General features: G+C 42.7%; 2 protein-coding genes, 1 long non-coding RNA gene and 1 pseudogene across 5 annotated transcripts; 2 read left to right on the top strand and 2 right to left on the bottom strand.

Moving 5' to 3' along the window:
* LOC127782228 (pentatricopeptide repeat-containing protein At1g26900, mitochondrial) lies at positions 1–4327 on the bottom strand. Its single transcript, XM_052309330.1, has 2 exons — positions 1838–4327; positions 1–453 (listed from the first exon to the last, which is right to left on the bottom strand). Exon 1 carries the CDS (start codon positions 4278–4280, stop codon positions 2592–2594), a length of 1689 nt encoding a protein of 562 aa, XP_052165290.1. The 5' UTR covers positions 4281–4327; the 3' UTR covers positions 1–453; positions 1838–2591.
* LOC127783119 (transcription factor BHLH062-like) lies at positions 1740–2520 on the top strand (annotated as a pseudogene).
* A 636-nt stretch (positions 4328–4963) lies between the features above and the next one.
* On the top strand, positions 4964–8518 carry LOC127782229 (E3 ubiquitin-protein ligase RGLG2-like). Of its 3 annotated transcripts, none has more exons than XM_052309331.1 (12): positions 4964–5227; positions 5475–5658; positions 6390–6474; positions 6581–6721; positions 6803–6916; positions 6997–7094; positions 7221–7300; positions 7410–7515; positions 7598–7725; positions 7819–7981; positions 8112–8168; positions 8242–8518. In XM_052309331.1, the coding sequence occupies exons 2-12, from the start codon at positions 5521–5523 to the stop codon at positions 8320–8322; spliced, it is 1191 nt and encodes a 396-aa protein (XP_052165291.1). In that variant the 5' UTR covers positions 4964–5227; positions 5475–5520; the 3' UTR covers positions 8323–8518. The 3 variants fall into 3 exon arrangements, with proteins under 3 accessions (XP_052165291.1, XP_052165292.1, XP_052165293.1); XM_052309332.1 differs by having other exon boundaries at positions 4964–5231; XM_052309333.1 differs by lacking the exon at positions 4964–5227 and adding an exon at positions 5269–5387.
* LOC127782231 (uncharacterized) lies at positions 7431–12230 on the bottom strand. Its single transcript, XR_008019153.1, has 5 exons — positions 12184–12230; positions 9734–9827; positions 9422–9617; positions 7629–8984; positions 7431–7522 (listed from the first exon to the last, which is right to left on the bottom strand). It is a non-coding gene; the product is annotated as an uncharacterized LOC127782231 (long non-coding RNA).
* Positions 12231–12269: the final 39 nt, after the last annotated feature.

The following is a 12269-nucleotide window of genomic DNA, read 5'->3' as shown; positions in this document are numbered from 1 at the left end:
TAAAAATAACATCAAAGTGAACAGGCCCATATAAATGACACGCTGCCTGATCATTCGTATAAATAATAGCAACCATCTAAACAATTGATCATGACCTTATACAATACATTAGTTAAATCCGGATGGAGTGGGAATATAGTTCCTTCATAACAATTGGATCATCAGAGATCCTAAAGCAAATACAAAGATCGGCACAAAAACTAGCTTCTACTCCTTCCCATCTTTCACCCTCTCATGAAAGGTATCTTCGAAGAAAATTAACATATACTCAAATTTTGTTGCTGGCAAAACATAGATTCAGTCACAACTCACAAGAGAGCGTAAGGACTGAAACGATTCACTAAAGCGCTGTCCTTTTAGTCTTCCATTCCAGTGCTTTTCTCAGTCTTGCATGATAGTCACGCCCGGTGGAAGTGTGAATAGTTCCTGCATAACACCTGGGTCATCAAGGCCCTAAACAGAATGAATAAACAAAATCAATTAACCAACATCATGTGTACAAAGGGTACCAAACCGCCCAAATTATGGCATTACCTCGTACATAGGCCTAATCTTACTTTGCATTTCTACCATACAGAATTTTCATCTTGTATTTTTCGGAAGTTAATCTCTTGGGTCATCCTTTAATTAAATGGATATTATTGTGGTTGTGCTCAGACCTTTTGCATTCTTTGAGCATTGCAAATTTAATTCCTGCAAATGAGGTTAACTACCACAAGTTCAAATTGAAAAGCAATTCCTTACTTCATCTTGAGCTGTTCCATGAAAGAATATCGTCCAAACTGCTTTAAAATCACAATACTTGATTCTACAACTGATGTTTGAACTTTATATGCGGCTATAGTGAACAAGAAGCGTGATAAGAAGGTTACAAAGAGAAACCATAAATCAGACAGGGATAAACTTAAGCTGGACAAGCAGAATGACCTCTGTACTGAGCTGGGAAACTTGCTATGTGTTTGCTTCATAGGTGCAAATCCATAAACATGATTTCAGATTGCATAATTGCATTACAACATTTGGATTTGTCTTTATGAAAGTGCTTATTTTATGTCGTCCATCCAGCACATACTTTCCATACTGCTAGAGACAGCCATTTGTAAGCTTGTAGTTGGTTATCTCTAACTACATTTTATGATTGATGGTAGAAGCTCGGACAACCGGATCCTAGGTTGATGTCAGAAATACTAGAAATGTAACAGCTGGCATGGACTTAGTTTAGTATTTACATTATCATCTGCCATAACCTGACTTCTACCACTGACCTGTAATACCAAAAACAAAAATGTGTCACTGAGTGCAAGTATCCTCATGCATACCATTTGTCTATGATAGGTTTTAGTTTTCTAAGTTCCAAAACTATATTTTCTTGAATATGAAATTATATTTTCTTAAGCAATGTGCAAGCTCTTTTCCAGAACCAGACAGGCAGAACAATGAGAAGGCATGTGTACTGGGTGAAACTACACGAATACTAAAAGATTTACTTTCACTATGGAATCTCTCTGAAAGGAGAATAGTGCCTTGAAGAACTAATCTCATTATGAAAGGCTATAAGCTCTTTCGAATCGAAATATCTTATCCAGCTAATTGCGAATTAGTAGTTAAATTATTTTACTTCCTTATTAATTTGATAGTCTGCTGCTAGTAATATGGACACAAAAATGTAAGTACATTTTTTCACTTTAAGAGTTCGTTTAGAGGGGTCCAATTCCAGTGGTTGTTAAATTCATGCCACTATGGCAATAGCTTCATGCAAGAATATGTCAGCCGTTGATTCATGCCATTATCATTATTCAGAAAATAATGCCACCTTACCGCTGATTCATAATCATACCTTCCATGCTACGAGACAGGTTGCATTGGAAAGAAATGAACTGCACGACGATAACAGTATGCTTCATAGTGAAATCTTGGAGCTTCAAAACAAGCTTAGGAGTTACGACGCAGATGGAAGGCAGTCCTGTTTCGAGTCATGTAAATACTAGACCAGCTCTAGGAGATCCTATCGCACAAGCAGGATTGTTCCCAGTACAGCACGTGCCACATTTATCAGAATATCGGTCATCACAACTGACACAACAGCAGCATTTCCTCAGCAGCAACCAGTTGTCATTGAGCAGAACTATGGCACCACACCAAGTGAGCTACAGCTCTTCCCAGAGTCTACAACAAGCGAAGAAAGTGAACCATCACAAGAACATAGGATTTCTGATCATGTGACACGGCCCCAGGCAAGGTACCCAACACCAACGGCCACTTTGACAGTAAACCTGTTTCCAGTCCTTCCAGGAAGACAAGATCAGCAGTGTAGCAGTGGTACTACTGGCACTAGCGAGGAAGACCGTACAGGCAGATCTTTGGTACATAACAAGAGATCCACACCACGATTTGAGAATTCCTTACTTTCAACTTTTAATTCTTGCCTTCTTGAAGTCTAGCAAATGTGCAACACAAATTTGCAACTGTTCTCATGGATAGTATGATTTTGTTTTCAAGCAAGGGTTGATCTTGGCATAATCCATTGTTAGTCACTTATACGGAAGGTATGGCTTCTAATTGAGAATCACACCGAGATTCAGATAGATACCTCACCAAGACACTTCTATGGAGCTGCAACCTACTTCCTTCTTGTCCTTGACAATTTTCTGATCTTCTGAATCTCTGACATGTGCAATCTCATCCCATCGGCTTTCCAATGCATATGTATTTGACAAAAGAATGGCATCTGATGGATGGTAGTCGCCCATGTTATCCAACCGTGCCTGCACCATCCTCCCCAGGTTGACATTGCCATGGACTCTGCAGGCTGCAAGCAAGGCTCTCCATGCTGTGGCATCACCCTGGGAAGATAGGCTCGCTATGAGCTCATAAGCTTCATCCAACCGCCCCGCCCTTCCCAGGAGATCGATGATGCAGCCATAGTGTTCAGTGTTAGGGAAGATGCCATATTGCAACACCATGCTCTCCATGAACTTCTTCCCTTCCGACACCAACCCACCATGGCTGCAGGCATTCAGTACCGCGAGAAAGGTGACCTCGTTAGGCACCACTCCATCTTCTTCCATGGAGCGAAACAGGGAGATCACTTCACCTGCCTGTCCATTAACACCGAAACCCATGATCATCACTGTCCATGCCCTCACATCCCTTTCTTGCATCGCGTCGAAAACCGCCACCGCCTCACTGGGGTACCCGCACTTGAAATACATATCCATGAGAGCTGTGCCAAGTGCAGTGTCAAGCTCAAGTCCTGCTTCTAGCGCAATCTCGTGAAGGCGACTGCCGGCTGCCATTGCCCCAGATGCTCCACAAGCAGACAGCACACCCACAAGAGTCCCCGAGCTTGGCCTCACTCCCTCCAGCCTCATCCTATCCACCAAGCCCATTGCCTCCTCAACTTGCCCTGCCTTAGCATAGCCATCCACCATACAATTGTACAGCACCAGGTCCCTCTTGGTCGTCTCATCGAACACCTTCCTGCCACACTCGACGCTCTTCTCTCTCACATACATCCCAACCATTGCAGATGCCACCTTCGCATCTCTGCAGAATCCCACCTTGATGCAGAATCCATGCACAGGCTCAGCTTGCCACCCACACCGGATCATGGTGACCAACGCCGTCACACTGATGCCCACACTGCAGCACATCATCTCACTGAACATATCCACCGCCTTGGTTACCTCCCCCGCCCTGACATACCCTCCGATAACCGTGTTCCATGACACGGCGTCCCGTTCCGGCATTTCGTCGAACACCCTCCGCGCGTCCGCCATTCCCTCGCCGCCGCCACCACCACAGCAGCAGTAGAAGTGGCACAGGGCGTTCCCAAGGCTAACGACGCCCGAGAACCCGTACCGCACGACGAGCGCGTGCACCTGCCTCCCGAGCGAGGCCGCGGCGGCGTCGTCGTCGGGGCCCCGCTTGGCGCAGAGCGCGAGCAGCGGCTGGAACGCGAACTCGTCCAGAGCGGGGAGGCGCGCCCGCGCGGAGGCGAGGACGGGCAGCGCGGCGGCCAGAGAGCCGCCGACGGAGGCGGAGAGCGCGCGGAGGAGCGCGGTGTGGTGGAAGAGCGTCGGGGTGGGGATGGCGGCGAAGAGGGAGAGCGCGTAGGGGAGCGGCGCGTGCAGCGAGGCGAGCAGCTTGGCAGTGGGGAAGGCGTGGTGCGGGAAGAGGGAGGACTTGATCATGGCGGCGTGGAGCTGGAGGAGGTCGCCGGCGCGCGACGCCGACTTGAGCAGCGCCGCGATCTGGCGCCCCCGCCGCCGCAGCTGCATGGCTCCGGCGATCAGCGGCCGTTCGTCCGCCGTACCAAGTAGTATGGGCCTCACCGGAGGTGGCAGTCCACGTTTCGGCCCAAGTAGTATGGGCCGGCAATCACGTTCCGGCCCAATGGTTCGCCTCAATTCTAAAGAAAAGTTGCCAGCAAAATTTGAAGGTGAAGGGTCAAATTTGACGTGAAAATTTGAAATCTCAGTAAGTATGAACTTTCGGAAGAACCTTCTTGAGATCTGTCCACCTAGCTAAAACAAATTGCTTTTGAAGAGGTAGATCTACTCCATTCGTTTAAAAATAAACTAATAGGGTTGGACGAGATATTTATGATATAATAGATAGTTCGTTGTAATAGAAAATATCTCATTAAACTTTAAGTTGATTTATCTTAAAAATGGATGGAGCACCGGCTAGTCTTTGAAGAAAGTGCCCTCCATGGATCACTACCAAATTACCATTATCAGCAAGCACGCACTGTCCGAAAAACGGCAATGCTCTCAAAAGAGATTCACCTTTCTTTCTGAGAAACTGCCTTGCAACTGTCGTTGGCACAGTGGATCAGTATACAAATACAAATTTGGGTAAAAACAAACATATCCAGATCTGAAAACCAGCACAAAAACGGCGTTCCACCCTTGGACTACGCCGTGCCGTAAAGAATGAGGCTAGCACACACAAAGATCTCGAGTTCATCTCCTCTTTTTTCTCCCTTATATTTTTTTTTTCTGCACGAAACTAGTGGGCCATCCACGCAATTTCCCGCAGCCCAAATCAAGCCCAATCTGACGGTTGAGAAGGATCGAAACGGAGCAAACTCTTACTATATTTATTTATCTCCTCAAAAAATCTGTTCAGTTTTCAGTTCGCTCGATTCCGGGTTCTTGATTTCGTCCTCACCACGCCACGCCAACGGATTTGCGTGCTTCCCCGCGAAGGATTTCCGCGCAATGTAGGTTCGCCTAACAAATCCGGGAGTTCTTTTGATTCGTCGTGGTTTTTATTATGTTTATTATCTCTATACGCTCTTATTTTTCGGCAATCGGTTGCTCTCCTCCCCCCAAATTCTCATCTTCAGTTCTTGCGAGGGCTTTTTTTCTTTCCAGATTGTGGTGGGCGACTCTGTTAAACCCTATCTCTCTTTCTTCTTGAGCGGAATCGAGAGATTGCTGATTTTTTCTTGTTGATTTGTTCTGCAGCGAGTGGAGAGAGGGGAGGGAAGAGATTGATTAAGAGGAGGAGGACATGGGGGCGTTCTGCTCCAAGCAGAATCCGTCGGGGCAGCAGCCGCACTGCTGCAACCACAGCAGCAGCAGCAATGCCGCGCCGAAGGGGAACAATCGGTTCGCCAAGTTCGGCGATGATTACCATACCCTAGAGCAGGTGAGATTAATTCGGTCCCTCCTGATGCATGCATCTGTTCTTGCTTGCGAAACTACTCATTTGCTGCCGGGTACACAGTGCTATGTGTGGGCATTGCTGTTTACTTCTGAATAGTTGTGTGGTGTTTATCATGTGATCTAGTCAATGATGGTGCTGTACTTGAATGGAAGTGGATTTGTTCCTGTTCAGGAATAAGTTCTTTCACACATATATGTTGGTGGGAGGTTTGGGTGTACTAAACTACTATTTCCTGTCTATCAGTTTGATATCAAGTTCCTCCTTGGTATCATCTTATACTCATGCTGTTCATATGTCGTGAGAATAGATTGTTCATGTCCTGCAAAGTAGGTGCCTCTTAGATGTATACAGTTTTGCAGTTTGCCCTGGTTCTTCAAGTAAAAGTAAAATTATCACTACCATAAGAATTAATAATTATGCTTGGTCTAAAGAAAGAATTAGATACAGTGAAATCTCCTGTATCCCTAGGCGGACTAAATTTACTTAAGAAAGGAGTATGCACATGTTTACAAAGTTCCAACTTCGACAAGAAGCTGTCGAAGTGAAAGGATGTTGTCACAGGGGCAACTTCCCAAAAGAAAAAAAACATTTTTTTTCAGGACAACTAGATTTTTTTTTCATAGGCTCTTCTGTTCCCCTTCAGCACATGTGACATAAGACATATTTCTTTTGTTATACTGAAGTATGATATCATGTTGTTTTCCTTAATCTAGGTAACTGATGCTCTTGCACACGCTGGTCTTGAGTCATCAAATCTGATTGTTGGGATTGATTTCACCAAGTCCAATGAATGGACAGGTTTGTTCATGTTTATCGGTGCACTGCTTCCTGAACTTTGATCAACTCATCTTCAGGCTTATTGTTTCTTCTTAGAAAAGAGCTGATGATTTCTAATTATATGCAGGCAGAGTTTCCTTCAACAACCAGAGCCTGCATTCTCTGGGCCATATCTCAAACCCATATGAGCAAGCCATATCTATCATAGGGCAAACTCTTTCACGATTTGATGAGGACAACCTGATACCATGCTATGGATTTGGTGATGGTCAGTTCATTAAATCTCTCGACATGCTTCATTCTGTACATAGAAGTTATGCAAATTTTTAGCACTAAGTTTATGCTACAGCTACTACACATGACCAGAAGGTATTTAGCTTCTATCCTGACAACAAACCATGTGATGGTTTTGAACAAGCACTTGATCGGTACAGAGAAATTGTTCCACAACTACGTTTGGCTGGTTGGTTCATCTTCTGCTTGAGTTTCAATTAGAAGACATCGATATTCATTCAACTGATATGTTTCGATTGTTCTCAACAGGCCCCACTTCATTTGCACCGATGATTGAGACAGCTATTGGAATTGTGGATAGTAGTGGTGGCCAGTATCATGTCCTACTTATAATTGCAGATGGACAGGTTTGTTCTGAAATGAGTACCTAAGTCTGCCAGCACGAATAATTTGACATATGATATCTGGTCTAACCGTCTAATGAATTTACAACTGCACCGTTCTTGATATGTTTTCGTTGAAAATTTGCATAGGTTACACGCAGTGTTGACACAGGTAATGGGCAGCTGAGCCCTCAGGAAAGGGAGACTATAGATGCCATTGTGAAAGCCAGGTAATCATATGCTTAGCATTTCCGTGTAGTGTGTTACTATCATGTTAGTAACTAATATATTGCCATGTTGAGCTCTTACATTAAACTCAAACATGACTTTTTTTTTCAGTGACTACCCTTTGTCAATTGTGCTTGTTGGAGTTGGCGATGGGCCATGGGATATGATGAGGCAATTCGATGACAACATCCCTTCTCGTGCGTTCGACAACTTCCAGGTATGCTCTGTTGTTAATGGGTTAAGTGACAGCCCATATTTAGCATAATCATGGGAAATACTAATATGACAGTGCGATGCAGTTTGTGAACTTCACAGAGATCATGTCAAGACCTGTTCCTGCCAGCAAAAAGGAGGCAGAATTTGCTCTTTCAGCATTGATGGAGATCCCAGAACAGTTCAAGGCAGCAATAAACCTCCAACTTCTTGGGTATTTTACTGTCTAAATCAAAATCATAACACTTCAGAAAACCCAGAATCCTGGTATTTTTCAGCAATGACCTTGTCCTTTTTTTGGGTGCAGAAAACGTCGAGGATTTCCACATCGAACAGTGTTACCTCCACCTGTGAGGGATTTCCAACAATACTATGGGTGCTCAACAGTCAAAGAAACGCAATCTACTAGCTATGGGTCGCTGCAGAAAAAGACATCAGCACCTAAACAGGATAGTGACATAGGTGATCAGGTACTTTCTTGAAAACAGATCCTATGTTGAACTTGTGTTTTGCAGATAGTATATGCTTTCATATATGCGTCAAGCCGTCAACTTTGTCATGTTTGTTAATTTGATGCCATGCTGAACTTGTGTTTTGCAGACTTGTCCAATCTGCTGGTTGGAAGCAAAGAACCTTGCTTTTGGATGTGGGCATCAGGTATGAAAATTACTTGAAAATGTATATAAAGATTCAGATGTAAATACTAAACTGATGAGACCTTGGAATGCAGACGTGCTCGGACTGCGGGAAGGATCTGAAGGTTTGCCCCATTTGCCAGAGGGAAATCTCCACAAGAATTAGGCTCTACTGAAGTTGAGAATCTATACGCAATTGGCACTTTTTAGCATACACTTACACTTTTTGTTCCTTATGATTTAAGATTTTGCAAGAGGGAGCACTAGCTGTAAATACAGTTTACCAGTGTTATAGAATACTCATGGTATTCAAACTAGTACTGGTCATTTTGGATAGCATTTGTGAAATGAATGTTCCTATCATTTTGGATAGCATTAGTGTTCCTATCAAATAGTTCTATTCTTTAAGTAGTATCCTTGTTTTCAATCTTATCGTTTGTCAAATGAATGTTCAAGGGTACGTCATCTCTCATCTATGCTAAGTTTGAGCGACATGTCGCCTTCAATGTGACATAGCTTTACTGCCGCCGATGGTTAGGCAGTGGTTAACTACATGAGGAGGTCATCTACTCTCTTTGAAGAATCTAACATGTGAAGTAAAATGGCATTTTTTCTGTGTTGACTTCAAATTTATCATTAGTTCTCTTTTAACCGCTTAAGTCTCGAAAACCATGGATATATGAAACGCCCTCAATGAATCATTCAAAACTCATAATAAGACTTCCTGAATTCTATCTTCTGCCATCCGTTCGATTTATGTTTGCATGAACGCTACGATGGATTTTGAGTGCATGAACAATGACATGCTAAGCTGATGCAGAAAGTGCCAGATCTGATTCTGTAAGGTAGAAGAAGAAACAACATTGATGGCTCCTTTAAAACGCAGGATCAGAAATGTAAGTGCAAAAAAGCTATAAAAACATTGATGGTGCCTTTGAAACGTAGAAACATATGAATAAAAAAATACAGAATTCTTTTGATAGGGAATGAAAGTGCAAAATAGAGGATCGCAAAATACATGAATCGGATGAGAAAAATACAAAAATCATATGAGAAAGATAAACTCAAATAGAAGTTCTCAAGAAACTCTTGCTAACTTTTCTTCAAAAATCTCTATAGAATTGTTCGTTTTTCATAGGAGTTTTAAAGAAAGTGATAGGATTCAATCCTTTATTTCAAAGGCCTTCCCAAGAGTTTTTTCTATAGGGCTAAAAATTCTTTAAATTTCATATGTTCTTCTTACTAAGCAAAGCGTCTTGAATAAGTGCACCATACCTGAGCTAGGAAGCCGTGCTTGCTATAAACATCGTCGTCGTAGATGGAAATGAGCAAACCCTGCATGACTCCCTCAATGCCAACCAGGAAGCAGCCGGCCACAGCGGCACGCTTCTCGGATGGCATTCAGGGAGCCAGGCAGCGTTAATCCCATCTCCTACCTCATCAGTCGCACTGCCCATCGATCATGTATATACTAAGCATAAATACAGTGAAATTAATCAATCAACTCGAGAATGGAGATTAACCAACAATCAAACTCAAGAACTAATTGAACATAAATCGACTGAGGAGATCGAGACAGAGACATACACCTGAAAACCTTCTTGTTGTTCCAACGCCATCATCAGAGATTCAGAGCTCACACTTCTGAAGAGAGCTGAACACTCTGCATGCCAAGCTGCAACTGAAAGTGCCGAGTTATAGCTAAGTTATAGCTCATCTTAGCATGTATATGCATTGCGTTTTGCGCAGCAGGCAGAGTAGCAGTGGTAGGCCCGTGGTTGGCAGTAGCGGTCAGGGATGTAAAGGTTGGCAACCTTGGCCGTCTCTGCGACCGCGACGAGTTGAGCAGACGGAGATGCAGATTTCTGTCTGCTGGATTTCTGAATTTGCTACATAGCTCTCTCAGCTGCTAATTAACCCGACCCCTGCCGGGCCGGCTCCACTCCTACGTGATGTCCAACTCCAACAGCAGCAGCAGCAGCGGCAGTGTTCGTCGTAGACGAGCTAGATCACAAGGTCACAAGCCGGCGTTAGCTAAAGCTATAGCCGCAGCAGGGGCACGTACACTGTGGATGGGTAGCAATTAGCATCGTTTGTGTTGGGGGTGTTCAGTGTTGTGACCTGTGTAGCTAGGTAGCGGACGATCCGATTACAGCTCAGTGCCCTGCCGATGTTAGGACCATATATGCATGCTTGCTAGCTGTTGCTGCTGCTGCTGCCAAATGCAAGATCGGACCAGTTGGTAAATCTTACTGCTAATTAGTAGATTTTTTTTATCATAGATTTTTTCTATCAGTCGTAACAAAGGGTTCAACAAAATGTTTGATATACACTTGATAGAGTAGTGACAAGGGGTGTGTGGTTCTAACCTGAGTTCTCGAATTCAATCCCCAACACGCTCATAAATCGTTTTTAAAAAAAATGTTTAAAATATCCCTAAAACGATTTAAAAAAATGTTTAAAATGTCCCTAAATCTTTTTTTAAGTGTAGTTATAGTTTGGCTAACTATTATTGAACCTTTTGGGTTAAACTTTATTAAAATAAAAATGTGATTTAAAAAATTAACGGAGTGATCAGTAGTTCTTGAAAGAGAAAAAAAGAAGTAATTGTTATCGTGCAAAAGAAAATGGATTTCACGTACTGTTTCAGTAAACAAAGAGGCTACCGAAATTGAATCTATATGGTGAAATGCCGAAATGTTAAACCAAAAATTGAGAGAGATGGATTTCCCTGGATTTGGGATATATGGCTGGAGTTTATAACTTGTGTTCAGTCCGGAATAGTACGTTAATAAACTCCCCATCTGAGATTTTTTTTTCGCCAAATATATACTTTTCCTATGATTTTGTATGTTGTTTTTTTAACAAAATTTTAAAAAATATATCCATGTCGCCATCTGGCATTGGCGACATGTATAATTTTGCAAAAATAAAATACGAAATATGGTATTTGAATCTCCGATGAAGATTAAGTGTTTCACGTAAAACGAGATAGTAATAACGTGTGATTAATTAAGTTTTAATTATTACAAACTTGGAAAATGGATTAATCTGATATTTTAGAACAACTTTCATATACAAAGTTTTCGCACAAAACGCACCGTTTAGCGGTTTGAAAAGCATGACACGAAAATTCAAAACTTAATCCATCCTTTTCATAGGAAACGAACGGGGTATACTCGTGTATTTCTATAAAACCGTGGAAAAAGAAGTATATATGAAAAAAGAAAAAAAAAAGAGCTCCCCCATCTGATCGATCAATATATTAAATATGCCATTCAAACCTTTGCAATCAACAAAGATCACGTGACATTGCTTCACTAAACAAACCAAATATCCACAAATTATCACTGCAATCAGTTGGAAATATCCAGGAATTGTTACTGCGTACAGATTCTATCCAGACGTAAAATCAACATCTAGAAATGAGAAGAAGGCGATCCTGGGCGGATATAGCGAAATCCATGTCTGCGGAGGTGGAGCTATGGCACCTGGCAAGGACGGGAGTGCCGGTGCTTGGCCCCTAGTTTTAGTTTTAGGAGTTCCTAAATCGTCCCAATTAGTTGTGAGATTATAGCTCTAGTCTAATGTTCTTTTCCGGTACCCTGACCCCTTCTAATCTAATAACTTCTATATGCTCTTAGCGGAGCGGATCCAGCATAGAGGCGGCAGGGTCTCGAGGCCTCACTACGATACAAAGATACGCTCTAGCAGAGCGGATCCAGTATGGAGGCGGCGGGGTCTCTGAGGCCTCACTACTGGTGTGAAGGCTTTAAGAGCTCCCATGAAGACCCCACTAATTTTTTTTACCATGAATATCCCACTAATTTTTTTTAATCTTATGTAGATGAAAGGGAGACTGTAACTCTATCTAGTTTGTTCACTAATTTTTTTTAACCATATGTAGATGAGAAGGAGACTGTAACTATATCTAATTTGCTTAAATAACATTGCTATTTCTTTATAGAACCATCACTGGCTCGTAGGGTATAAAAAAAATGAGAAAAAAAAGTGATTTAGAGCTATAGCATGTTTACCTCTCGGCAGGCGGCAGCTACTGCTTCAATTTCAAGCCTCTCGAACCAAAGAGTGAGGAGGCGCCACTGAATTTATAACCCCACCC

This window comes from Oryza glaberrima, chromosome 8 (assembly GCF_000147395.1).
Source record: "Oryza glaberrima chromosome 8, OglaRS2, whole genome shotgun sequence".
Lineage (NCBI taxonomy): Eukaryota > Viridiplantae > Streptophyta > Magnoliopsida > Poales > Poaceae > Oryza > Oryza glaberrima.
The sequence above is the reverse complement of the archived record's forward strand: the minus strand, read 5'-3'. Positions and strand labels throughout refer to the sequence as shown.

Coding starts and splice junctions, on each gene's coding strand:
- LOC127782228 (XM_052309330.1), bottom strand. CDS start 4,280: ATGCAGCTGCGGCGGCGGGGGCGCCAGATCGCGGCGCTGCTCAAGTCG.
- LOC127782229 (XM_052309331.1), top strand. CDS start 5,521: ATGGGGGCGTTCTGCTCCAAGCAGAATCCGTCGGGGCAGCAGCCGCAC. Junction 6,722..6,802: donor ATGCTATGGATTTGGTGATG/GTCAGTTCATTA, acceptor TTTATGCTACAG/CTACTACACATGACCAGAAG. Junction 8,169..8,241: donor CTTTTGGATGTGGGCATCAG/GTATGAAAATTA, acceptor CTTGGAATGCAG/ACGTGCTCGGACTGCGGGAA.